The 24,530-nt window shown below is 44.0% G+C and overlaps 1 protein-coding gene across 2 annotated transcripts in view; it reads left to right on the forward strand.

Annotated features, from left to right (window-relative positions):
- TOR3A (torsin family 3 member A) overlaps positions 1-23,648 on the forward strand; it is a 267,583-nt gene extending 243,935 nt beyond the window's left edge. For both annotated transcript variants that reach the window (XM_044085239.1, XM_044085240.1), the window contains exon 6: positions 23,274-23,648. In XM_044085239.1, coding sequence (XP_043941174.1) covers positions 23,274-23,524 — 251 coding nt within the window. In that variant the 3' untranslated portion in view covers positions 23,525-23,648. The remainder of the gene's footprint in view (positions 1-23,273) is intronic.
- The last annotated feature ends 882 nt before the right edge of the window (positions 23,649-24,530 follow it).

Below are 24,530 nucleotides of genomic sequence, written 5' to 3' on the forward strand. Positions count from 1 at the left end.
GCTGGGGAGGGACAAGGCACCGTGACATCACATAATGGGTGGGTTTGATTCTTTGATGCCGGTCGTGGTGATGTCACTGGGAGGAACTGCTTAAAAAAAAAAAAAGATTTCCACTGCCTGGCTGCGATTACGTCAGTAATTAGGGGACTCGTGCAAGCTAAACCAAAACGCGAGAGAATGCTTTTGAAACGGAAATAATCCCTGTACGCTAAGGTAGCTTTCTTTGACAAAAGTGAGGGGAATTAAAATGTTTTAAATTATGCTTTGTTGTTCTTTTATGGAGGAAGGTGTAAATAGGGAGGAAAAAGTTAGGGAAGTTGAGGAATTTGTTTAAGAAACCCGTTGTACTCCTTTAAATAAAGCCATAGTGGAGAACTGTAAAAGGGGGAAAAATCTAAGTGTGGCATGGATAGACTACAAAAAAGGATTTGACAGTATCCCACATTCATGGATAAAAGAATGCTTTAAAAATGTATAAGATGCATCCTACACCAGGGTCTCTAACATGCAGCTCTGGAGCTACATGTGGCTCTTCCACCCCTCTGCAGTGGCTCCCTGTAGCTTTGAAAAATAATGGTGGCTCTACTGCACAACAAACACACTCACACTGAGAGAGATCGAGCAATGGACTTTAAATATCGCTCTTATAAACTTAGAAACTTGATAGAATAACATGATATTCTTCGTGTTTCACTGTTGCAGTCATCACATCTGGATTATCTGCTTGCAGTAGCCCTCAGTTGGCCTGATTAACAAAGTCTTGGGTCCTGCATCAGTTGCTGTCCCTTCTTCCATGACATCAGGTCGTCAGGGGTATAAAACATGCAGCCGACGCCATTACATCTGTCTTTCTTGCTGTGCAGTGCCCGAAGCAGAAGCAGTTTCTAAGTGCCGGTCAGCCAACTCCTGAAATTTTCATTTTCGAGTTTCAGAACCGAAGTCTTCAACTAAAGCTAAGTACCCCGTTGGGGAAACTTTTTCTTGCTCCTAACCGATGTCAGTAAAAGTTAATAATTGCATTTCTTGTGGAAAGCAAATACCTCACAAAGATTTTCATTCTTACTGTATTCCTTGCCTGGGCCCTGATCACAATGTACCTTGCTGTCGGTTTTGTGCTTTATTTAATCTGTTGTCAGTATATTTTCGCCTCTAAATATTTCGGTTCTCGGTTCAATTATCCAGAAATGTCGTCGATTAGCCATCTGACTACCGGAATTCCGAAAAAATGCAAAGATAAAGACAGAGACAGGCCGCCTAGGTCCAAAGCTGCCAACGACGCTTCTCCTAAGCCAGTCGCCAGTTCGCCGGTACTCAGTGAGGCGCTCTCGCATCCCCTGATACCTGCTACCTCTTATTTGCAGGCCTCTACTGAGACCCATTCGGAGTCTGGTATGCCGCAAGATGCTTCAACTGTGGAACCTGCGGATGTCTCTACCTAGGATGGGTCCGGAGCCGCTGTGCAGGCACCGGCTTCTGAGGGTGTATTCAGGCCTACGAACTTGCATATTAAACCAACGTCTCCTTCTTCTTTAAGGCCTAAACCTCGAACCATGCTAGAAAACCGACGCCCAGGCCGCATGCTCAGGCCTCTATGCCTAAAAAACAAATTATAAGAATGGCTGAAGATCTTATAACTTTTATCAGGGGAAGCCAACCACCCCCTTCTAACAGACCTAGGACTGAAATTGTTTATGAATCTTCTGACCAGGATTCTGATTTTTCTGATTCTTCTGATTATCTGGATTTATCTACTTATGAGGATTCTGATGCAGAGGACTCTATTCCCTCTGCTTCCCCCTCCTGAGGATTTTTCTTTAGGTGAAACCTTACATACTCTAAGGGAGCATTTCAGTTGGGAAAGCCAGGATTTTTCTGATTCAAAAAAGAGGCTTAGGGATTTCTTACTCTTGCCTCAGCATAGGCCTTTAGCTATACCCCCTATACTAGACATTGTTGATGATGCCTTTTTGGAATCTATTTTGACCCCTGATTCTTTGCCTCCTGCTCCCAGAAAACCTGACAGATATTACAGGGTTCCTGATTGTCACAAGTTCCTTTTTAAAAATCCTATTGCGGATCCAGAGACTATTTCACAGGGACCTAAGGGCATTAAGGCCTCTACTGCCAAAAACCCTACCCCTTCTGATAGAGATTCCAGGGCGCTGGATAGATGAGGTAAGAAGGTTTACACTTCTGCAACCTTGGCCATTAGGGCCTTAAACTGTCAGTTTCATATGTTAAAGTATCAACAACATATTATTGGATTGCTTAAACAGAAAATTATGTTGATTCCTGACTGTGCTGAAAATAAGGAATTACAGGATTTAATGCATTCTGCTGAACAGGTTGGAAAACATACTTTGCTTTGTGGGTTTGATTCTTTAGAGGCCTCTTGCAGGGCTGCTGTCACTGGGTCTGTACTCAGAAGGCATGCTTGGCTTAAGGAGCAATCCTTGCCTGATCATGATAAAGCTAAACTGTTGGATGCTCCCTTAAATCAGGACAGCCTGTTTAGCAACAAAGCTGGGGAAGTTCTTAAAAAGATGGAAGATAAAGCTAAATCTGTGAAACCTGTTAAAGATTTATTACAAGTTCAGTCTCCAAGATTTATGTAGGCATTGGCCCTCTAAGAACTGGTCCTTCCAGGCCTTCTCAATCCAAACCCAGACACAGAAATCCCAGGTTTCAGTCCCAGGTTACACACAAGACTAAGCAGTGGGGGGCTTCTGCTTCCAAATCTGGGAGTAGTAAGACTCCCCCTATGGAAAACGGTCTCAATGACTTGATTTTAAAACTTCCAAGCACTTCTCAACTGAATGCTCCTTTAGGGGTAAAGATTGATCTGCAGGCCAAAAACTGGGAACTCATTACCCAGGACAAATGGGTTTTAAATATAGTGTCCCAAGGATACAGATTTCAATTCCACACATTACCAACGCCAAAAGGTTGGCCAGATCTACCCCCAAATCAGTGGGCAGAGGCTCAAAAGCAAATACTCTCTCTTTTAAACATAAAGGCTATTCATACTGTACCAGAAGAGGAAAAAGGACAAGGTTTCTACTCCAGACTTTTCCCGGTAACAAGAAAAGACAATTCATGGCATCCTATTCTGGACCTGTCTACTCTAAACACCTTTTTGGTGATTCCAAAATTCAAGATGCTGACTCTTCACCAGTTGTTTCCTGTGCTAGGAAAAGGTGCCTGGATGGTAACACTCGATTTAAAAGAAGCATACCTGCACATCCCAATCAGGGAATCTTGCAGAAGATACCTATACTTCAAAGCAGGCTACAGTCACTACTAGTTCTCTGCATTGCCCTTTGGCTTATCTACTGCGCCCAGGGTATTCGCAAAGTGCCTAGCTCCAGTCATTGCATTCTGCAGGCAAAGATGTATTCAAATATATCCATACTTGGACGATTGTCTAATTCAGGCTGAAAGCCAGGGCATACTTTTGAATCATCTGGCCTTTGTACAAAGGGTGCTAACTTGTCTGGGGTACACCATAAACTAAAAGAAATCTCACCTGGTACCCTGTCAACAAATCGTATACCTGGGAGCTAGCTTGAATACAACTTCCCAGATGGCTTTCGTCATGCCAGAGAAACAAATTCATTTGACAACCTACTCCAAACAATTGGCCACAAAAACCCTACTATCTGCAAGACAAATACTACATACCTTGGGGTCCATGGCCTCCTGCATTCTTCTAATTCCATATGCAAGACTGTATATGAGGAAACTACAATGGCATCTAAAAAGCCTATGGTGTCAACATTCTCAGGATCTAGAAACAATTACTCCTATCATACCTTGCCTACGCCTAGAGTTTATTTGGTGGGCAGAGGCCTGGCACCACAACAAGGGCCTACCATTCACACCACCCCCTGCCACCCAAACCCTAACAACAGACACATCAGATTATGCATGGGGGGCTCACCTGGCAGGGAAGTGCATTCAGGGCAAATGGAACCCAAGTCAAATGCACTTGTATATCAATCAAAAAGAAATGTTAGCTGTACAGCATGCTCTGACAGCCTTTAAGGACCACATTCTTCCAGGACAATTAATGGTAAAGACGGACAACACCACTGTTATGTGGTACATAAACAAGTAGGGGGGTACACATTCCTACTCTCTATGCAGACTAGCCATGGCATTTTGGAACACAGCCCTGAGCTACCAAGTGCATCTACAAGCTCAATTCCTGACAGGAAAACTAAATACACTGGCAGATGAACTAAGCAGAAACCTCATGGACCCACACGAGTGGAAGCTGGAACCAAGGATTTTCAACATGTTGACAAGCAAATGGGGGAGCCCAAGATATAGACTTGTTTGCCTCCCCCCACAACTATCAATTGGACAAATTTTGCACAAGGACTCCTCACAAACAAGCTTGGAAAGTGGATGCTCTGTCCTTCAGCTGGAAAAACCTATCAGTTTATGACTTTTCTCCTCTGCCTCTGCTCTCCAAAGTACTACTAAAGATCAAACAAGACAAACCAAGGACGATTTTGATTACACCAGACTGGTCACGCCAACACTGGTACCCCCTCTTGTGCAGTGTGTCACTGTTGGCCCCATGGCGCCTGCCTCAGACTCCTACCCTATTGTCTCAGCAGGAGAACCAGATTCTGCACCCTCAGCTTCATACACTGAACCTAGCAGCCTGGCTAATTACCTAAATTCTCCTTTACCATCCCTCATTAAACCAGTGATGGATATCCTTTTAGAGGCAAGGAGGCCTAGTACTAGAAAATATTTTGCTGAAAAATGGAAAAGATTCTTTGCCTGGAACCAGTCTCAGGGGATGAGCACAGCAGTGCCCAATTTACCTCAGATTTTACAATACTTAACTGAGATGCTTCACAAGGGCCTGTCCTTCTCTTCCATCAAAATTCACGCCTCAGCCATTTCAGCTCATTATAATACAGAACCTCCCCTCTTCTCTCATCCACTGCTTAAGCAGTTCCTCAGAGGGGCCAAAAATCTACGACCACCCAGGAGAGCCCCAACTCCAGCCTGGGACTTTAACTTTGTATTGGAAAAGCTCACCCTTCGTCCTTTCGAGCCAGCTGCCACTGCGGATTTAAAATTCCTCTCTTGGAAAACAGCTTTCCTTTAAGCAATCACGTCAGCAAGAAGGGTATCTGAATTACAGGCCCTCATGGCAGTGGAGCCTTTCATCATCTTTCATGCAGACAGGGTGTCCCTCAGGACCAATCCCTCCTTCATGCCCAAGGTGGTATCCAGTGTGGCCCTTAATCAGTCCATTCATTTACCAACCTTCTTTCCTAACCCACAGAACAAAGCTGCACTCCTTAGACATGCACAGACAACTTAGGTTCTACTTGGACAGGACCAAACCTCAAAGGAAATCTGACCAAATGCTGGTGGCATTTGCTGCAGGGGCAGAGGGGAAGGCTATTTCAAAGCAAACCATTTACAAATGGATAGGCCATTACATTCATTTCTGCTACAAGCACCATGGAAAACCTATCCCACTGGGGATCATACCCCACTCAACCAGGGCTGCATCTACCACTGCAGCCTTTCTCAGAGGCGTCCCTACCAGGGACATCCTAGAAGCTGCTACCTGGAGTTCAGTGCATACTTTCACCAAGTATTACCATCTGCCAATTTTCTCTAAATCCAGAGCTGGCTTTGCCACTGCAGTCTTGCAGGGCCTTATAGCTGGTCCTAATGCTATCTAAATTCCTCCTCCCATCCTTAGCTGTGGGAATCTACCCAAATGTGATGACTGCAACAGTGAAACATGAAGAACATAGTACAGTTGTGTACACTTACCATAAATGTAGATGTTCGAATGTATTCACTGTTGCAGTCCTGGATGTTCATCGTGTTTCACTGTTGCAGTCATTACACTTGGGTTATCCTGCTGGCAGTCTACCCGCAGTCGGCCAGAGTTCCAAAGTCTAGGTCTGACGTCGGTTGCTGTCGCTTCTTCCCTGACGTCAGTGCGCCAGGGGTATAAAAGATGCAACCGACGCCATTTTCTTCAATCTTTCTTGCCGCGTGGTGCCCGAAGCAAAAGCAGTTTGCAAGTGCCGGTCGGCCGACTCCTGAGATTTTCGAAATAGAGTTTCAGAACAGAAGTCTTCAACTTCAATAAAGCTAAGTACCCCATTGGGGAAACTTTTTCTTGCTCCAGACCGATGTCAGTAAAAGTTAATAATTGTATTTCTTGTGAGAAGCAAATACCTCATAAGGACTTTCACTCTTACTGTATTCCTTGCCAAGGCCCTGCCCACGACGTTACTAGTTGTCGGTTTTGTGCTAGATTCAACAAACACACTGTTAAATGTCGCTTTGATTTTGCTTTACATTACTTTGGCCGAAGGTTTAATTACATAATGTCGTCGGAACAACCGACCGGAATTTATAAAAAAACGCAAAGACAAAGAAAAGGACAGGCATCCGAGGTCCAAAACTGACGACGAAGCCTCTTCTAGGCCAGTCGCTGGTTCTCAGTGAGGCACTTTCGCAGCCCCTGACACCCGCTACCTCAGAGCCACAGGCCGTAACTGACAGCCATGTGGAGACACCAAGGCCTGTGGAAACTCAAGGTATTGAACCTGCGGAAATTATTCCCTCAGATGGGTCCGGAGCCGCTGAGCAGGCATCGGCTTCTGAGGGTGTTTTCAGACCTTCACAGCTTACTATTACTATTAAGTCCACTACAGCAGCCAAGGCAAAGTCAAAAACACCATTAAAGACAAGAAAACAAGTACAGCATTCTCCTGAACAGTCATCCATGCCAAAGAAACAGATGCTTAAAATGGCCGAAGACCTAATTACTTTAATCAGGGGTTCCCATCCCCCTCCTGACAAAAGGCCTAGGCAAGACACTGACTATGATTCCTCTGACCAGGTTTCTATTTCCTCTGATTCCTCTTCTTATCAGGGATATTCTCTCCCTCCCTATGAGGACTCTGATGCAGAAGAGTCTATACCCTCAGCCTCTCCATCTGAGGATTATCCTTTTGGGGAAACCCTGCACACCATGAGGGAGCATTTCCATTGGGAGAGCTAGGATTACTCAGAATCCAAGAAAAGGCTCAGAGATTTTCTTTTATTGCCTCAGCACAGGCCCCTGGTTATTCCCCCTGTGCTTGATATTGTTGATGATGTTTTCTCTGAATCCAGTCTGTCTTCTGATTCTTTACCCCCTGTACCAGTCAAGCCAGACAGGTACTACAGGGTCCCTGACTCTCCTAAATTTCTTTACAAAAACCCGGCTGCAGACCCAGAAACAATTTCTCAGGGTCCTAAAGGGGTTAAGGCTTCCATTGCTAAAAATCCTGTCCCCTCGGATAGGGATTCCAGAGCTCTGGACAGATGGGGGGAAAAAAGTTTACACTTCGGCTATTTAGCTATAAGGGCTTTAAATTGCCAGTTTCACATGCTTAAATATCAACAGTACCTCATGTCCTTGTTAAAACAGAAAATGGTTACAAACTGTGAAAGTCCTGACAGTAAGGAAATGCAGGATTTATTGCATGCAGTTGAACACGTGGAAAGCATACTCTTCGATGTGGTTTTGATTCATTAGAGGCTTCTTGTAGAGCCGCAGTTACAGGCTCTGTCATTCGTAGGCATGCTTGGTTGAAAGAACAAAGTTTACCTGAACATGTTAAAGTAAAATTATTGGATGCTCAACTACAGCATGATACTTTGTTTGGTGCTAAGGCAGAAGAGGTGTTAAAGAAGATGGAGGATAAAGCAAAATCAGTGCAGACAGTAAAGGATTTCTTACAGGTTCAACCACCTAGGTTTAGCAGAAACTGGCCTTCAAAAAATTGGTCCTTTCCGGTATCGGTATCAGACAGGCCACAAAGAGGCAGATACAGACGCCCAAGAGGCAGATCTCAGCCACAAGTTTCCTACAGACCTAAACAATGGGGTGCTTCAGCCCCCAAAGGAGGAGAAGACAAATCACAACCTTATAGGAAACAGTCGCAATGACTTCCCTCTACAAATGCCAAGCACTTATATCTTTTGGCAGCACCCCTAGGGGGCAAGCTAGCACTTTTCTCAAACAATTGGCACATAATCACCCAGGACAAATGGGTACTGAATTTTGTTTCTCAGGGTTACAGGTTCCACTTTCACACCCTTCCAAAAATCAAAAGGTATGCCGGACCTGCCACAAAACCAATGGGCAGAAGCACAAAAACAAATTGCTGCTCTCATGGACATGGGAGCTATTCGAGTACCACAGCAAGAACAGGGGCAAGGATTTTACTCAAGACTTTTCCTAGTACCCAGAAAGGACAAAGCCTGGAAACCAATACTGGACTTGTCAATCCTAAATACTTTCCTGGATGTTCCAAAATTCAAAATGTTAACACTACAGCAACTTCTGCCCATGCTGGGCAAGAAGGCTTGGCTAGTTACTTTGGACCTCAAGGAGGCATACCTGCATGTCCCAATCAGACAATCTTGCAGAAGATACCTCAGATTCATAGTTGGCTCAATGCATTACCAATTCTCTGCACTGCCCTTTGGATTATCTACTGCGCCCAGGGTATTCACAAAATGCCTGGCACCAGTAATTGCATTCTGCAGACAAAAAGGAATTCAAATATATCCCTACTTGGACGACTGCCTTATTCAAGCAGAGAACAAGAACATTCTTCTAAAGCATCTGGCGTTTGTAAAAAGATTACTAATTTGCCTAGGGTACACAGTAAACGAAAATAAATCAAAGCTAGTGCCCTCTCAAGAGATAATATTCCTGGGTGCAAGCTTAAATACAACTGTCCAGATGGCTTATCTCACACCAGACAAACAAAGACAACTGACTCATTACTTTCAAATGATGGCAACAAAGACCCAGCTCCCTGCAAGAAAAATTCTGCAGGCCCTGGGCTTCATGGCATCCTGCATTCTACTAATTCCATACGCAAGACTGCATATGAGGAAACTACAATGGTATCTAAAGAGTGTTTGGACTCAACACTGTCACAGCCTGGAAACAATCATAACTTTAATTCCCTGCCTACAACTTGAGTTTTCATGGTGGTCCCATGTCTGTCACCACAACAAGGGACAGCCATTCACCTTATCCACAGCCAGGCAGACAACAACAACAACGGATGCATCGGATTATGCTTGGGGGGCGCATATGGCAGGAAAATGTATTCAGGGCACATGGCCCAAGGAACAAATGCATCTTCAATCAAAAAGAGATGCTAGCTGTACAGAATGCCATGACAGCTTTCAAGGACCTACTACATCCAGGACAACTATTAATAAAGACAGACAATACCACTATTATGTGGTACATAAACAAGCAAGGGGGCACACATTCCTACCCGCTATGCAGGCAAGCCATGACTTTCTGTTACACAGCACTGACCTATCAAGTACATCTGCAGGCACAATTCCTGCAAGGAACAAAAAATACACTGGCAGACGAACTATGCAGAAATCTCATGGATCCGCACGAATGGAAACTAAATCCACAGGTGTTCAGCATGATAACAAGGAAATGGGGACGCCCAGACATACATCTTTTTGCCTCCCCTCACAATTGCCAACTACAGAAATTCTGCACAATAACCTATCACTCTCAAGCATGGAAAGTGGATGCTCTATCATTCAGCTGGAAAACCCTGACCGTTTATGCCTTCCCTCCACTACCTCTTCTTACCAAGGTGCTCCTAAAAGTCAGACAACTTGGGCTTCAGACCAGTTGTTTTATATTAGGAAGGTTTGTGGTCTGCACTCTTGTGGGAGGAGAGGCTGGACTCTGTCCTTCTAGCTGGAAATTTCTGGTTAAAGGCTTATAGTGCCTGCATATCTGAACTGCTTCTTACTGAAATTGGTACCCCTTGTTTGCTGTAGCATAGACTAGATCCAGGCCTGCTGAATCTAGCTTTGTTTGTATAACTTGAGCACTAATCCAGGCATTCTTTAAAGTATTCAATTGTACTTATTACTGCTTGGTAGTAACTTAAGTGTAGCTATCATTCTAAGTCTTTTGGATTAAGCACTTGGGCTTCAGACCAGTTGTTTTACATTAGGAAGGTTTGTGGCCTGCACTGTGGTGGCAGGACAGGTAGCTTTCATCCTTCTAAGTTGGGAACTGCTGATTGAGGGCTCAGTGTCTGTTATTCTAAAAGTGTATTAATTCTGGTTTAAGCACTTGGGCTTCAGGCCAGTTGTTTTACATTAAGAAGGTTTGTGGTCTGCACTGTAGTGGCAGAACAGGTAGCTTACATCCTTCTAAGTTGGGAACTGCTGATTGAGGGCTCAGTGTCTGTTATTCTAAAAGTGTATTAATTCTGGTTTAAACACTTGGGCTTCAGGCCAGTTATTTTACATTAAGAAGGTTCGTGGTCTGCACTCTTGTGGGAGGAGAGGCTGGATTCTGCCATTCTGAGCTGGGAATGTCTGGTTAAAGGCTTATAGTGCCTGCATATTTGAACTGCTTCTTACTGAAATTGGTACACCTTGTTTGCTGTAGCATAGACTAGATCCAGGCCTGCTGAATCTAGCTTTATTTGTATGCTTGTTGTTTGTTTGCTTGTTATTTCCCTGAAATGCTAATTCCACCTAAAACGCGGCTTTTGAGTGCTTCTGTGGATCCCTAGTGATATCTGCATTGCTTACTGTACTTATTTCCTTGTTTCACTTGAAAGAAAGTTACTGTTTGTCGTTTTTGCATTTAAGTTACCTGTAACACATTGCATTTAAGTTACCTGGCACTTGCTCACTAAAGCAATTATATAAGTCAGCACTAAAATATTAAAAGCACTACACCCTCACAAACTCCCCTTGAGTACCTTGTTCCCCATTGGCCCTTTTTTTCAATTATAAAGGAATTCCCAATACTATTCTAGCATGTCCAAAGGTCAGTTGTCAATCTCCTCTCCGGTCCAGCTGGTGAATCTGGGAATCTTGAGGCACTGTTACAACTGCCTCATGTACACAGACAACCCTCTCCTCCTCCCAACAAATTCCAACACATGTGAGAGATGTAACCATATAGCCAAACTGGAGGCTAAGCTCTCTCAACTCAGTACTGGCGAAACCAGTCAGGAGGAGAAGGAAACCACACTCACTACAATTCCAGTCTCACATAGACCTACCACGACAGCAAACCAAACACATAAACACACAAAAACATACTCGGAGGCTCTAAATAAAAATCTGCCTAAGCAGCAGAGACCTCCAAAGCAGACATCCAAGCACCGCTACCCCAAAACAAAACACATGCAACACATAGCTCACAAAGCCAGTGTGCCGAACAGTCACAGCCCTTAAGGCTAAACAACACACCTGATACACTTGTAATAGGTGACTCTATCGTCAGGCACACTGACGTCCCGCCCACCAGGCTGAACAAGGAGAAGGTCACGGTGAGCTGCCTGTTGGGCGCTAGGATCCGCCACATAACACAAGCACTCAGGTCACTCCAAGGCAAGTACAAATATGACTCAGTCATTGTCCATGCTGGTGTGAATGACCTGAGATGTACCTCCCTGGACTACATGAAAAGAGACATAGAGGAGGTCTCTGAGCATGTAGCCCAGGCCGGTATGACCCTGACCTTGAGTAGCATCTTACCCTCACCAAGAATGATGCCACAATATGAAGACAAGATGATCAATTTCAACAATTGGTTTAAGTATTGGTGTCATTCAAAGGGGATCCAATGCCGGTCAGCCTGGGATGACATGCTCGACAAGCCACGATGCTTCGCTAGGGACGGCTTGCACCTGTCACCCCTGGGCTTTCGGATATTGGCAAAGGCTCTTGCTACCCCCATAGTGCCTTTTTTAGGCAAGGCTCAAAAGACAAACCCACCTCCATAGGTATCACAAGGGATAAGAAACTAAGAGTAATGCTACTCAACGTCAGAGGTCTAAACCTCAAGATGCACGCACTCGAAACCCTCCTTAGCATGGAGAACATTGATATCTGTCCAGTAACAGAAACCTGGTTCAAGGCTCCCGAGAGCACCCCAGCACTACCAGGTTATACCTCATACCATGCTTTTCAGCCCCAAAATGTGGACCGTACCACAAAAGGAGGGGGAGTATCAATATACGTCAAAGATACCCACACCTCCAGGTTGGTGGCACAGCACGAAGCATCAGAGACTATCCATGTGCAACTAACAGTGGGTAAAACTGCCTTCCAATTTATAGCCTGCTACAGACCACCCTCCCAAACCCAGGAACCCCACTCTGCCTTCCTGAGAACACTGGAAAATATGAAGGTCTCTCCAAACACCATTATATTGGGCGACTTCAACTACCCAAACATAGACTGGGAGCATTACTCTAGCTCCAACACCCTAGCCCAAAGGTTCCTAGAATTTATAAACTCAAATGCAACAACTTGTTACCACTCCCACAAGAGGGGAAAACATACTGGACCTGATCATCACCAACATGGGGACTCTATGCTCCAGACCAGAAGTGTATCCCTCACTGGTAAGATCAGACCATAAACTAATCTCACTGGATATTCACATCCCGACTCCACCCCCTGCCCTGAAAACCACAGTAAAAAACTTCTCTAAAGCAAATTTCACACTCCTCAAAACCGAGGTGGAATCCTTCAAAGCCCCCGGGCCTGTGGAAAATCTGCCCAGACCGCAGGATCCTTTATAAACGCATTCTATGAACACCTTCAGGAATGCATGGATCATGCAATCCCAAATAAAACCAAGACCCAATCCTCCAAAGGCAGACGTCCTGTCTGGTGGACCCCAGCCATAAACAAACTATACAATAGAAGGAGGAAGCTACTACATGATAGAGCAAAATCCCAAAAAGGGAAGGCATCTCTGATTAGTATTAGCAAAAAACTACGGGCACTCATAAAATCCTCTAAGGCCAGCTTCGAGAGAAAAATTGCACAGGACACTAAGGATAATCACAAGGCTTTCTTTAGTTATGTTAGGAACCTGGGTGGGAATTCCCAGATATGCTCAGAATTAGTCCAAAATGACAAAAAATACACCGAACCCACAGACATTGCCAACATCCTAGCTGACAGGTTCAGCAAACCCCCACACCAAAAGGGCAAATATCTATCCCAGCAGAGTGCTGCCCCCCTGACATCTCAGATGCTTAGGTAAGAGCTGCCCTCTCCAAAGCAAAAAACACAGCATCAATGGTACCAGACGGTGTCCCGGGCTGCATCCTACATGAACTCCAAGAAGAGCTAAACCCAAACATAAAACTACTGTTCAATCTCAGCCTGACTACAGGATATGTACCCAAAGAGTTGCGTACAGCAACAGTGGTCCCTCACCACAAAGGTGTTGCCTCAACGGATCCTGGAAACTATCGCCCCATAAGCCTGACTAGCTTGGTCTGCAAAGCTATGGGAAGGATCATCATGGACCTCATAAATAAAGATATTGGGGACCTACAGACACTGGATCCTACCCAGTTCGGCTTTGTTAAGGACAGATCCTGCCTCTTAAACCTGGTTGATTTCTTTGAAACAGTCACCAAGGCCATTGACGAGGGGAAGGTGGTCCACACAGCCTACCTTGACCTCGCAAAAGCCTCCAATACAATACCCCACTCTGGCATTATAGATAAGCTCACCAGCTTAAATATAAACCCCTATGTCACTAGATGGGTTGCAAACTGGCTCAAGGACAGAACCCACATGGTTAGAATTGCTGGAACCATGTCAGACTCCAAACCAGTTACAAGTGGTGTCCCACAAGGCACAGTCCTGGGACCTCTCTTGTTCGGTATATATTTCTCGGAGGTACAGGCCAACATGGAAGGACTGTGGCTGACCAAGTTCGCAGATGACTGCAAACTGGGCACCATAATCGACTCTCCAGCCGACACAAGCATCCTCCAAAAGGGCCTCATAGAAACAAACAACTGGTGCCAGAGCCATGGCCTCAAGCTAAACGCCAAAAAGTGTATAGTCATCCCCTTTGGCAAAAACAAAGTTCCCACAAATTACCACATAGGTGGTAATCCATTAAGTACAGTAGAAGTAATTAGGGACCTGGGGACCCAAGTTGATAGCAATCTCTCATTTGACAACCACGTGGCCAAAGTGGTTAGAAAAACATTTTATATAGCCCACCTAATCATGAAGGGATTCGCATCTAGATCAGGGGAGGTCATCGTGCCTCTTTACTCATCCCTCATCAGGCCCATAATTGAGTACAATGCCCCTTTTGGGATGTACCTTACCAGACACCTGCAGCAACTGGAAAGACCCCAAAAGTACCTCACCAAGAGGATCAAAGGGCTCAAACAGATGCCATATGCTGCCCGGTTAAAGAAACTCCAGCTCTACTCAGTGGCATACCGCCTGCTCAGAGGCGATCTGTGCCTGAAGTATAAAGCCATGTCCAACCCGGAATTAATGGACACGCTGCACCTCAGAAAATCCAAATCTCATCGAGCTACGTGCTCGAGAGACTTGAACCTCAGCACTGAAATAAATAGGACATGCTGGAGGGACAGATTCATAACCCAGAGGCTGCCTTCACTCTGGAATAAAATCCCAGTCCAGGTTAGGCAGAGTACCTCATTGACTCTCTTCAAGAGGAATCTTGATGACTGGATGTGAGATTGTAGGTTTACCCCAGGTATCACTTCTGTGTCACTGTTAGATAGAGGCACAGTATACTAACCTCGAAAAAGAGCATAGCAAAATTAATTTAAAATGGGTGGTGAAAGCCAAACACGCTCTGGCTAGGCTTATAAATGCCCTAGGGCAGATAGCCTAGTATGAACCTATGAACCTATAAGAGAGGCCAAAGATGATCCTGATTGCCCCAGACTGGCCACGCCAGCACTGGTACCAAATCCTAAAGAGCTTGTCTCAAGGCCCAGCCTGGCCTTTACCTCAAATTCCTCATCTTCTAACTCAACAAAACAATCAGATTTTGCACAGTCAACTCAGAACCTTAAATCTAGCAGCATGGCAGATAATGTAGCCACTCAGACTGCACCTCTCTTTAAAGCTGTTATGGATGTTATTTTAGGAGCCAGGAGGCCCAGCACTAGGAAATCTTATGCAGAAAAATGGAAAAGATGCTGTGCTTGGAACCAGGCACAAGGGATCGAACCACATGTTCCAAATATACCTCAGATTCTACAATACCTAACTGAGATGCTGGACAAAGGCCTATCCGTCTCATCAGTTAAGATCCACGCCTCTGCCATTTCAGCTCATTACAATACGGAACCTCCTATTTTTTCACATCCTCTACTAAGACAGTACCTCAGAGGGGCAAAAAACATAAGACCCCCAAGGAGAGCACCAATACCAACTTGGGATCTCAATTTTGTTTTAGAAAAGCTCACACTGCCTCCTTTTGAACCAGCCAGCACAGCTGATATAAAATTCTTATCATGGAAAATGGCTCTGCTCCTAGCAATAACTCCAGCAAGAAGAGTCTCAGAGTTACAGGCATTAATGGCTGTGGAACCTTTCATCATTTTTCACCAGGACAGGGTTTCTCATAGGACAAACCCAACATTCATGCCTAAGGTGGTTTCCAATGTCGCTCTTAACCAAACCATTAATTTACCAACTTTCCACCCAAACCCCCAGAATAAAGGGGAGAGACTTCTGCACGCTTTGGACATATACAGACAGCTGCGATTCTACTTGGACAAAACAAAAGCTTTCAGAAAAACTGAGCAACTGTTTGTAGCCTATGCTGCAGGATCACAAGGAAAGCCTATCACAAAACAGACAATTTCAAAATGGATAGGACACTGCATTCGCTTCTGTTATGCACAATATGGCAAATCAGTGCCTAAGGGCATTAGGCCACATTCTACCAGAGCAGCAGCCACTTCAGCAGCCTTTCTCAGAGGAGTACCAACCAAAGACATTTTAGAAGCTGCAACCTGGAGTTCAGTGCACACTTTCACTAAGCACTACCACTTACCTCTCTACTCTAAATCCAGAGCAGGCTTTGTCACTGCGGTTCTGCAGGTCCTGGTAGCCTTTCCTAATCCTATTTAGACCCAGCCGCCCAACCTCAGCTATGGGATTCAACCCAAATGTAATGACTGCAACAGTGAAACACGATGAACATAGTACAGTTGTGTACCTACCATAAATGTAGATGTTCGAGTGTATTCACTGTTGCAGTCCAGGTTACCCTCCCACCATCCCCCTTTTTCATTGCTGGGACTTTTCTGTACTTCTCAACTCTATACAACCTATGTGGTGTATTTGCTTGTAGATGAAGGAAATGTTTATATTAGTACATGCATGCTTTTTGGCATAATTTATTCTTTTCAGCCTTCGTATCAGGGGGCACCTGACATCTGGGGCAAGAAAAACTGAAGAAAATGGCGTCAATTGCATTTTTTATACCCCTGACGCACTGACGTCAGGGAAGAGGCAACAGCAACCGACGCCAGTCCTAGACTTTGGAACTCTGGCCGACTGCGGGTAGCCTGCCAGCAGGATAACCCAAGTGTAATGACTGCAACAGTGAATACGCTCAAACATCTACATTTATGGTAGGTACACAAAGTACAGTTTTGTACCTACCATAAATGTAGATGTCCGAGAGGTGTGCATCTGCAGTCCTGACATATGGGTTGTCCTGCCTCAGGCAGCCCTTCGGTCGGCCGGATTCCAAAGTCTGGGTCTGGCCTCAGCTGATGTCGCACTTCACCCAACGTCATAGCTGCTGGGGTATAAAGGCATCAGCCGATGCCATTTTCCTCAGTGTTTCTTGCCCCAGATGCCAGGTGTCCTCTAGGAAGGCTAAATTTGGATAAATGCAAATAATTCCAAACAGTAGAGAGCAAAAAAAAAAAAAATATATATATATATATATATATATATATATATATATATATACATATATACAAACAAATACACCATAATAGATTCCCCCAGCTAGCTAAAAGAGGAGTAAGTACCCTAGGAATACCACAGAGGGGAAGGAGGGTGGGTAATCCTGACTGCAGATGCATACCTATCGGACATCTACATTTATGGTAGGTACAAAACTGTACTATGTCCTTCAAGGATGCATCTGCAGTCCTAACATATGGGTAGAATACCATAGCCAAACTGGGGGAGGAGGCACTAAGATAAAGATGGTGTAGTTAAGATCCCTTGCAAAACAGCAGTTGCAAAACCTGCTCGGGATCTGGAGTATAAAGGAAGATTATAATGCTTGGCAAATGTATGCACGGAGCTCCAAGTAGCAGCTTCTAAAATGTCTTTGGTAGCCACTCCTCGTAGGAAAGCTGTAGTGGTGGCTGTAGCTCTTGTGGAGTGAGGCCTGATGTTTTCAGGAGTTGTCTTTCCATGAAAGAAGTAGCAAAATCTAATGCAATTTCCTATCCATTTTGAGTTTGTCTGTTTTGAAATTGCTTTTCCTTGTATTCCTGTTGCATATGCTACCAGAAGCTGGTCAGTTTTTCTGTTGGTCTTAGTTCTGTCCAGGTAGTAGCGTAATTGTCTGTGCACATCCAAGATATGTAGTAGTCTTTCCCCCCTGTTCTGTGGGTTGGGGAAGAATGTAGGTAAATGAATCGCTTGGTTCAGTGATACTCTGGAGACCACTTTTGGCATAAAAGTAGGGTTAGTTCTCAGAGACACTCTATACTGATGGAAAATAAGGAAGGGCTGTACTGCCATTAATGCCTGTAACTCAGATACCCTTCTTGCTGAAGTGATTGCTAGCAGAAAAGCAGTTTTCCAAGATAAGAACTGTAAGTCTGCTGTTGCTGCTGGTTCAAAGGGGAAGTGTTAACTTTTCCAGCACAAAGTTGAGATCCCATGTAGGTAAAGGTGGTTTCCTTGGAGGCTTTACATTTTTGATTCCTCTCAAGAACTGCCTGAGTAGAGGATGAGAGAAGACAGGAGGATCCATGTTGTATTCTGCTGAAATTGCTGATGCATGAATCTTAATGGAGGAGTAGGACAGGCCATTGTGGAACAGTTCTGCTAAGTATTCCAGAATGTGTGCTATGTTTGCCAATGAGACATTGTCTCCCTTTGCTGCACTCCAAATGAGGTATCTTTTCCATTTGGCTGAATAAGTTTTCCTTGTGGAGGGTCTGCGTGCCTCCAGGATAATGTCCTTAACCCTCTGAGATAAATCTGGTTTATTTTGTTTTATGCAATATTCCAAGCAGCTAGCTGCAGTGTTTTCAAGTTTGGATGCAGGATCTTGTAGTTGTTCTGTGTTAGAAGTAAGGGACATAGAGGTAGAGGCCATGAGTGTGTCCGAGACATGCTTCTCAGTAGCGGGTACCAATGTTGCCTTGGCCAGTCTGGAGCTATCAGGATTACCCTTGGCTGATCCTCTCTGATCTTCAGTAGGACTTTGTACATCAAAGGAAGAGGTGGAAATGCATATGCTGTCAGGTTTTTCCAGCTGAAGGAAAGGGAGTCCACCCTCCAGGCAAGTGGGTGGTATGCTCTTGTGCAGAATTTCTTCAATTGGTGGTTGTGTGGGAGGCGAACAGGTCTATCTCTGGCATTCCCCATTTCTTTGTTATGGTTTTGAAGATATCTGGATGCAGCATCCATTCGCGAGCATCCGTGGTAGTTCTGCTTAAGGTGTCTGCTAGTGAATTTTCTTTTCCTGGTACAAATCTGGCCTGTAGTTGAATGTTGAGATTCAGGGCCAAATTCCACAGGTCCATTGCCATCCGGCATAGAGGATATGAGTGTGTACCTCCCTGTTTGTTGATGTACCACATGACTGTGGTATTGTCCGTCCTTATCAGCAGGTGACCTTGTTGAAGGAGTGGTCTGAATGCCTGGATTGCATGTTTCACTGCCAGCATCTCCTTTAGATTTATGTGTAGATTCAGCTGGTCTTGGGTCCATAGGCCTTGTATACACTTGTCCACTATGTGTGCCCCCAGCCTAGGTCTGAGGCGTCTGTGGTGATGGTCTGGCTTGGATGTGGTTTGTGGAAAGGCAATCCTCTGTTCAACTGACAGGCCTGAGCCCACCACAGGAATTCTTGTTTCAGGCATGGAATTATTGGAATCTGGGCTTCTAGACTGTGCTTGTGTTGAGACCATACATTCCTTAGGTACCATTGCAACTTTCTCATATGCAGCCTGGCATGCGGAATCAATATTATGCAGGATGCCATGTAACCCAGGGCTTGCAGGACTTTCCTTGCAGTAAGCTGAGTTTGTGTTGTTAATGTCATGAAGTAGACTGGTAGTTGCTTTTGTTTTTCTTCTGTGAGAAAAGCCATCTGAGTTGATGTATCCAGTTCTGCACCCACCCAAAAATGTTATCCTTTGGGATGGTACTAGTCTTGACTTTTGCATGTTGACTGTGTATCCCAAGGCTTGCAACAGTTGTATGACATTTTCCAAATCTTTTGTTAATTTTGTCCTGTTGTCCGCTTGTATTAGGCAGTCGTCCAGGTATGGGTAAATTTGAATTCCCTGAAGCCTGCAGTGAGCAATTACTGATGCCAGGCATTTCGTGAATACTCTGGGCGCAGTAGATAAGCCAAAGGGCAATGCTGAGAATTGATAATGCTCTGATCCTGCAAGAAATCTGAGGTGTCTTCTGCAATCTGGTCGTATAGGGACGTGCAGGTATGCCTCCTTGAGATCTAGAGTCACCAGCCAAGACTCCTTGCCCAGCATGGGAAGAAGTTGCTGGAGGGTCAGCATTTTGAATTTTGGAACAATGAGGTATGTGTTCAGTGCGGACAAGTCGAGAATAGGTCTCCATTGATTTTCTTTTCTTGGTACAAGGAATAGCCTGGAGTAAAATCCTTGGCCTTGTTCCATAGGTGGTACCTTTTCTATAGCTCTCATCCTTAGTAAGTTGTTGATTTGTCTTTGAGCCTCTGTTTTTGGCTTGGTGGTAGGTTTGGCATTCCTCTCTTTTTTGGTAGAGTGTGGAAGTGAAACCTGTAGCCCTTGTCTATTGTTTGTAAAGTCCATTTGTCTCCTGTAATGCAATGCCAGTTGTCGGAAAATAAGGCTAGCTTTCCGCCCAAGGGTGCTTCCAGTTGTTCCCTGGTAGGCGGAACCAGAGCCAAGTCATTGTGTCTGTCCTGTGGAAGTGGTTGTAGTTGAATCTGTGGCAGCACTTCTCTGGTTGGCAGGTTGCCACTGACGTCCCCTGTAGGCACCCCTAGATTGACCTCTGCCTCTTGGGCGTCTATTTCTGCCTCTCTGTGCTCTGGAGGAGTAGAAATCTCTGGATCTGACTGACCGGCACTTGCGAACAGCTTCTGCTTCGGGCACCGCGCGGTAAGAAAGACAGAGGAAAATGGCGTCGGCTGATGCCTTTATACCCCAGCAGCTATGACGTCGGGTGAAGTGCGACATCAGACGAGGCCAGACCCAGACTTTGGAATCCGGCCGACCGAAGGGCTGCCTGAGGCAGGACAACCCATATGTTAGGACTGCAGATGCATCCTTGAAGGACATCTGTACTTTACCCTCTCTCCAGCTCCCTTTCTTCTTTTGGCTATACCTCTACTCTACTTTACTATGCTCAAAAGCTTTTTGGTGTATTTGCTTTTTTGTTGGAGGTATAACCTTGTATATTTATAGATTTAATTGCTCCCTATTAGGGGAGCACCTGACATCTGGGGCAATAAAAACTGATGTAATGGCGTCGGCTGCATGTTTTATACCCCTGATGACCTGGCGTCATGAAAGAAGGGACAGCAACTGAAGCAGGATTCAAGACTGTTAATCAGGCTGACTGAGGGCTACTGCAAGCAGATAACCCAAATGTGATGACTGCAACAGTGAATACACTCGAACATCTACATTTATGGTAAGTGTACACAACTGTACTCTTTCTGTTGCCATGCATTCCATACACACAGAGCAATCAAACGATCACCTGGCAGCAAAGGAGGATATTCCAGGGTGACTCTGTCACCGTTGCTGTTTTGCCTTGCCCTTAACCCATTAAGCTGTCTGCATAACAGATTAGGTCATGGCTATAATTTGGCTCCCAGAAACCAACAAAGTGCAGAGATTCTCATCTTCTCTTTGTCGATGATTTAAACTGTATAGCTCATCAGATGAGGAACTGAAAGCACAACTGCAAGTTGTCAAAACTTTTTCAGATGATATAAGAATGTTCTTTGGTCTTCATACATGTGCAGAAGCATCGTTTAAAGCAGGAAAACCGCAGCACCAAGAAAACATCAGTTTGGGACAGGAATGTGGTATAAAAGAACTTGAGCAAGAGGGAATGTATAAATACTTAATAACTGATGAAGGATCACCAATAAAACATGAACATATATGAATAAAACTCAATAAGGAATATTTTAGAATATTTTAGAAGACTTAAATTAACCCTGAAAACAGTGTTGACATCTAGGAACAAAATTTAGGCTGTAAATCAGTTTGCTCTTCCTGTCCTAACTTAAGTTTTGGAGTGATTGACTGGCCGCCAAAGGTGTTGGATAGATTAGATAGGAAAACAAGAAGGATGCTTCATGCTCACCAGATGATTTATAAAAATCAGTGCATGCCAAGATTATATATTCCCCATTCTGAAGGAGGTATGGGCCTCCTTGAAGTTGATTACATGTCTAGATCTACAATCATGGGACTGCATACATATCTACTGACCTCACAAGATCCAAACATAGTAAAAGTTTTGAAACATGAGGAGAATAAATCTAAGATGACTTCCCTGCTTAGTTAGCATATCAGTGTCAAGCAGGAATGGAAATCAAACCAGAAGTAGATAAAAATTAGGCAGCAACTGAATGTGCCAAAAAACAAAAGAAAGAATATAAGGTGAAGGAGCAGATGAGATGGCAAGAAATGTGGAAAATGCATAAAATTGCAAGTATAGAAAACTCCCGGAACAACCTCATGTTGATCAGGATCGAACACATTAATGTTTAAGGAGAGGCAAATTCAAACTAAAAGATAAAAGGTTAATATTGGCAGCCCAAGACAGATGACTACATACACATTTGTTTAAGTCCATTGAACATGTGGGAGAAACAGACAAATGTAGGTTTTGTAAAACAGAATTGGAAACAGTTGCACACCTTGTTGCTGGTTGTGACCATACTAATGTCAGAAGGACTGTATACTGAAAGGAATAATAATGTGGCAAGACTGTTGCACTGGGGATTGTGCAAATACTATAATGTTGAAGTAGCTGAAAAACACTGGAAACATGAGCCACAAAGCGTCATAGAAAATGGTGGTCTACATCACATAGGATCACACCTTACCAACAGTTCGAAAGATAGATGTGAAAAAAACAGATATAGTGGTCCATGAAAAGAAGACAAAAGTAGCATTGATCTTTGAAATTGCTACACCCAGTGACTTGCGTACAGAGTGACACAGTTATAAACTATCAAGATCTGTAGGCAGAAACGAGAGCAATGTGGAAGAAAGATACCCAGACAGTTCCAATAGGGTTCCTATTACATGAACGAACTTTTCAAAGTTCGAATGTCATATTGGCGACACCATATGATCAAACTTTGAAAAGTTAGAAGGTTAAATGTAAAGAATGGGAGAATTTCCCTTTTCTGCATTGAAGTGCGATCTCGGAGTTGGTGTATTTAAGTAGGGGGGGTGTGGGGGGGTGCAAGGGGGCTTGCCCCCCTGCTCGGAGCATTGTTTTTTTTTTTTTTTTGATGTTTTATTATATATTCGAAGTTTCAAACTTCGATCATATGTTGTCAAACATATGGGATTCGAAGTTTTGAAACTTCGAATATATAATATAGACCCTTCCAATAGTAGTAGGAGCAACGAGTCTTATGAAAAAGAATCTACAATTGTATTTAGATATGTTACCGATACATGCAACTGTATGAACTGCAAAAGGAATCATAACTGGGTACACTGTCTGTGCTGTGAAGAGCACTTCTGGCTGACATCAAAGAGTGAAACAATATTAATTTCTTGAACTTTAACCATACTTTGAGTTGGGAATGGAGCCCATTCCCGTCAGGGTATTAAAAACCCAAAAGATGGGGAGAAAAGCATAAATTTTCTTGTATGTCTTTCTGCCTCTGTTTGGTAAACTACCAAATTCTATCTTCCTATTACAAACATAGACACAACTTAGAGGGGTACTACAAAGCTAGGACATACGTAACTGATTACTTTTTGTTATGTTTGCAGTTTATGTAATAACTCTTTCCATATTGGTGCCATGCTGTATTACCAGATGTGCAGGCATAAGTGAACTGGAGTGGAGTTGCTTGTAATTTGAGCAGATGAGTACATTTAATTTAAGAAACAAAATCTGTTTTTAATTTTACTGTTTTATTATTTCAGGTGGATTTGTTGGCAGCAGTCTACTGTCAGACAACTTGATAGATTTCTTTGTGCCTTTCCTGCCTCTTGAATACAGGCATGTTAAGCTGTGCACCCAGGATGCCTTGCAGCTTCGTGGGGTAACAGATATCACTGACGCTGTATTGGACGAAGTAGCACAAGGCATGGTTTACCTACCAAAGGAGGAAAGGCTTTTCTCTGCTCAGGGCTGTAAAACAGTCTCCCAGCGTCTCAGCTACTTCCTGCCCTGATGTCGACTTTAATTCATGTGCAAGATTAATTTTTCTTGGAGTGGTGAAGTTTGAGGACAAGGAAACTGATTTCTTTGTGAGATGGAAGAATACATTAACAAATTAAATTGGCAGCTGCACTTTATACAGACCCCACATCTTGAAATAATGAAGTTTGGTTATCTGTTTTTCGTAACAGATGTATATTTCAGCTCAGGACTATCAAGGAATGAGAAAGGTTATTTTTGCACAGCCCTTGAGACTACACCTTTCCTAATAACTTATGTGCAATAAGTGTATGTAGTAGAAAATTATGAAGTAATACCTCAAAAATAGTGTGTGTGGGGGGGGGGATGATCATTGTGATAGATTCCTAACTGCTCCAGCCCAAACATATGCAGGCAGATTCTGTAGCAGAGAGAAAGTGAAGGGATGTCAGCCCAATTTCTTGAAGGGATGTTAAAACTGAAGAAGGGGTGTTATTCAGCCCATTCATTGCTGCCTTGCTTAGATTAACAGCCTTTGTTTAAGGGTGACATACTTGCAAAAAGGCTGTGCCTACCTCTATCCCTGGGTTCACTAAGCAAACGTGACACTGGAGGGGCAGCAGAGAAAATGCTGCATGACAGTTCTCCTGCTACAAGAAAAGGGTGCTTTCCAATGCAGTAGTAACTTCTGGTAGAAGGTGGAGGTACACCAGGCCTCCAGAACTAATAACGTTGTCAGGCCAACCACTTTGGCCTGTGTAAATGGAGTATTTTGCCCACTGAAGCCACATGGTGCAATGCCTTAGAGGGCTGATTGGGGAGTGGTTCAATATAGTATTAAAAACAGCCAGCAAACTCTAGCCGTGGCATCTTGTGCCACGCCATACATAGCAGTGGTAAAGGAGATAGTGGTATAAAAGGTGGGTGACACAATAACCAGAAATCCTGTGGAATAAAATAGTGTGTTGACCTGATTAGATACACATATACAGGTTGGCAGCCTTCTGATTTTCGAGAGACTGGACAGAGTTAGAGGGTCC

Source organism: Protopterus annectens, chromosome 10.part0 (assembly GCF_019279795.1).
Source record: "Protopterus annectens isolate FY-2018-M chromosome 10.part0, PAN1.0, whole genome shotgun sequence".
NCBI classification, from domain to species: domain Eukaryota; kingdom Metazoa; phylum Chordata; order Ceratodontiformes; family Protopteridae; genus Protopterus; species Protopterus annectens.